The following is a 4,188-nucleotide window of genomic DNA, read 5'->3' as shown; positions in this document are numbered from 1 at the left end:
AAATGTTTTGAGAATGATGAGGGCAATGAATGTACAAATGTGCTTTATACAATTGAAGTATGTATGGATTGTGATAAGAGTCATATGAGCCCCTAATAAAACGATTTTTAAAAAAGAAAAAACTTTTTAAAAAGAGAATAAAAAACCCAAATAAAATCAATTGTCATCCAGGAAAAAAGAAGAATAAGAAGTTATTCTAACAAAGCAAAGAAACTAAAGTAGTTGTGCGTTGTAAATTCAACACTGTGACATTGGTGAAAAATATGAAAACTAACACTAGATGGGAAAATGTCACAAGTTTATCTATCCAAGAAATACTAAAAAGATTTTCTATCTGTTTCCCAATAAATCTTCAATTCAAGTCATAATGGAAACTCTACCACCTCTGCAAGTTACTGTTGCTACTGCCAAGAAGCGCCAAGCTTCTCCTCTGCATTCCCTGGCCCTTGCCCAAGCTCCATCCTGACCTCTTCACTCTCCAGGGATCACTGCCATTTCTGCTGCTGTCTTTCCTGCCCCAAGATGCTGACTAGCAGGCATTGTGTAGCCTGCTCATCTTGCATCGTTGGTGTATAACAAAAAAAACTCACTGCCATTGAGTCAATGCTGACTCTCAGAGACCCTTTAGGGCAGAGTAGAACTGCCTCATGGAGTGGTTGGTGGTTTAGAACTGCTGTATTTCAATTAATAGTTCAATTCATAACTATGGCACCAGGGAAGTGATATTATTTTGCTAATCTTTGTTAACTCCATGGATTGCAGCCTTCAGTATGGATTACAACTCAATGGAGAGAAAATAAAAATCCTCACAACTGCAACAATTGATAACATCAAGATAAATGGGAAAAAGTTTGAAGTTGTTAAGCATTTCAATCTTGCATGGCTCCATATTCAATGTTCATGGAAGTAGCAGTTAAGTAATCAAACAACATATGGCATTAGGTACACCTCCCGCATAAGACCTGTTTAAAGTGTTGAAGAGCAAAGGTGCATTTTGAGGACCACGTTATGGTATTTTAAAATCAATCCATGTGCATATGAAAGTGGACATTGAACAAGGAAGACCAAAGCAGAATCGGTGCATTTGAATTGTGGTGCTGGTGAAGAATATGGGAAGTATCAGAGGTGGCCAAAAGAACAAGCACATTTGTCTTGGAAGTAGAGCCAGCATGCTCCTCAGAAGCAAGGAGAGCAAGACTTTGTCTGACGTCACATACTTTGGACATATCATTAGGAGAGACCAATCATTGGAAAGGCAATCATGCCCGGTAAAATAGAAGGTCAACAAAAACAGATAGCCTGGGTTCAAACATGACAAGTGAGAGGGTGGTGCAGGACGGGGTAGTGTTTCATTCCGAGGGGCACTGCAAGGTGGAACAGAATTGACAGCAGCCAACAACCACAAAGCTCCCTGGGAGAAGGTGAGGTCACCATCGGCTTTCCTAAACATGGACAGCGTTGCACACCAGAGCACCCTGTTTAGGCTCATTATGAGTTGGGATTGACTCGTGGTAATACATTTGGAAGATGTTTTAGCAACTGATTTGAGGGCAACTAACAGTATCAGCGATGGGCTCGCTCATGGGAGTGGTTACGAGGATAGAGCATGACCGGGCAGTGTTTTGTTCTGCTGTGCATGGGGTTGCTATGGGTAGGATCTGATTTGATGTCACTTAACAACAAGAACAACCATAACAGCCAGTTGTTTTGAGGCAAGCAGGTGTCTTCAAGTGCTTTAAAGACATATGAACAAGAGATGTGATGTAATGCATGCTCTCCAAATCTGCTCAACCTCAAAATGAACAGCACTGAGGCTGGTGGGTCATGTTTAGCGACAGAAGACACTGTTCCTAAAACCTCCATGAAAAAGGCCACCTTGTATCTGGTGATACATTCTCTGAAGTGTCTCCAAGATAACACGTGTGTTTAATAGTTAACAATGATCACGTTTGAGTTATCTCCAACCCTACATTAATTGCCAGCGAGCAGCATAGGAATCTTTTTGTTGTTGTTTTGTACACATGTAGAATACAATGCTATATCCAGTAGAGTAAATTCATAAATCACCACTCAAAATGTAACTTGTCAGAACCACCCAATCCCCCCTCAAAACCGTAACACCAGATTTATAGTTATCGTGGCTCTGAAAGTGATACATAGAAGGGAAAAAAAACAAACAACTAGAGGCCCTCAGAAATGTGCTTCCATTAGGTCCTCACTAAACATCAAAGATAAATCCAAGTTCAAAGGAATGCAGAATTGTTTTCTGAAATTCTTGTGAAGATACTAATGTAACAGAAGCTCTTTCCAGCCCATCCATTAGTCTACTGTTCGCCTGCTCCAGAAAAGCTCACTAAGAAGAAGATTAAAATAGCTTATGTCCAGACACGGGGCACACCTCCTTCCTTGAGGAGAAGTCGAAGAGCCGTTTCAGGTATGATCGGTCTTTATTCCAGAAAACTTGAACCAGGCACACAATTCTTAAACATTCCAATCTGTGCGAGACTCAACAGGAACCTCTCTTACTGCTGGGCCGAGTCCAGAAGTTTCCCTGAGATGTCCATAGCACAGAGGGTTCCCGGTTCTACAACTGGTGGACAGTTTCCAAACCATGTAATAGTATGCAACGATGATTGTATAACATATAAGGTCCTTTTCAAAGGAATTATGGTGTGTTTTTTACAATAAAAAAAAATGGAAAGGAAATCAGTCTTCTTGGCTGAAAGTTGGCAAATATGTTTTCAACTTCAAGAGGTCTGAAACGGGCTCTTTCCTTTCTTGATAGAAGCTAAGTCCAGTGATGTGTTCAACATCGGTGATCCGGGCTCTGTGTAATCTCAACAACTCTTCAACCCATAAGGATCCATGCTTCCCATGCTATGAGAATGGAGGAAAAGCAAAGTCATTGGAGAACAATAGGTTCATCTCCCCACTGTCGACCCCCAGTGACAGACAACAGGAAAGGCGTTAGGCACAGTAGTTGCTTTTGAGCAGACCACCATCTAAGAATATGCACCATGCATGTTTTCTTAACTAAGTCTGGCAAGTACTAGTCAAGGAGGGATAATCTAGTATGTCTAGAACAGATGATAAACGTAGGGCTTAAAAAGTGTTGAAATGCAGAAGTCACATACCTTGGTAGAAAGAACAGGAGAATTCGCATGAAGAAACCTGAATCCAGGTCTTAGTTTCTACCACTACTTTACCAGGGGAACTGGGGACACGTTATTTAACACCCTAATCCAAATGTCCTTACCTGTACCCTCCTACTAGGGTTATTTTCAGGATTAAACGTAATAATTGCGTGTGAATATGCTAAACAAACAATAGCTCTTATCAGACTTAGTTACTCAGTTGCATAAAGAAAGAATGGGTTTGGGGAAGTCACAAAACGAAATTTCGTTTCTGGCAAGGTAGTAAAGTCTTAGATGATTTGAGATTAGAAGGGACTTAAAGGTAGACAATCCAGGAAATTCAATGACAATAGTTCAAGCCTGTCAGAGGGTTGGAAATCATACATTCATATGGTAGTGCACATTTTTCTGGAAAAGGCTACTGAAGAAAGTCAAAGGAAAGAAATATTCACTAGCTGGTAGGCGAAGATTGTTCTTTAATGACATCCTTCAAGGAAGGCCCTTGGCTCCTAGAAACATTACTCATGGAAAATAATGAAGACGGTTCTCCCATGGTTGGGAAACAGACCAACACACTGTTTTTCCATGATCCTCCAATTACCCACTGTCCACGATGCTACTCCACTCAGTCTCTCTCTCTGCAGGAATCCCTACGTTTTGTTTCAGTGGAACAGCCTTATTCAGTGGGCTGGCCGTCAGTAGGCCTGTGTCCCACAGGTAACCTGTCCCAACCATCATGGAGAGAGCTAGAAAGTGCACACAGAGCACCTGTTCTCTCAGGGCACTATCAAGCTAATTACATATTACTGCAGGAATGAAGCTGAAAGGCACACTCAACCAGTACGTACAGATGATACACTTTCAAATTGTCCTCTCTCCAGTTAAAGAGTGTGCGCCTCCTACATGTGCTGCCACTATAGAAATTTGATAAAATCCCTGCATTTAAGACATTGGTACAATTTTTTCCCCAGAATGGTGGGGACAGAAAGGAACTCAGTACTTGAATCACAGCACTTAGCATCATTCTGGTCAGCGAAATATAAGCATTGTGGGG

General features: G+C 41.3%; 1 protein-coding gene across 1 annotated transcript in view; it reads right to left on the bottom strand.

Moving 5' to 3' along the window:
* Positions 1 to 1,903: 1,903 nt before the first annotated feature.
* Positions 1,904 to 4,188, bottom strand: part of ENPP1 (ectonucleotide pyrophosphatase/phosphodiesterase 1) — a 52,296-nt gene continuing 50,011 nt past the window's right edge. The window contains exon 24 of the mRNA XM_045294309.1: positions 1,904 to 2,877. Within this exon, the coding sequence (XP_045150244.1) occupies positions 2,707 to 2,877 (171 nt within the window). The 3' untranslated portion in view covers positions 1,904 to 2,706. The remainder of the gene's footprint in view (positions 2,878 to 4,188) is intronic.

Source organism: Echinops telfairi, unplaced genomic scaffold (assembly GCF_000313985.2).
Source record: "Echinops telfairi isolate 266 unplaced genomic scaffold, ASM31398v2 ScPeMD7_3533;HRSCAF=4204_0, whole genome shotgun sequence".
NCBI classification, from domain to species: Eukaryota; Metazoa; Chordata; class Mammalia; order Afrosoricida; family Tenrecidae; genus Echinops; species Echinops telfairi.
Note: the sequence above shows the minus strand (reverse complement) of the source record. Positions and strands in the feature narration are given on the sequence as shown.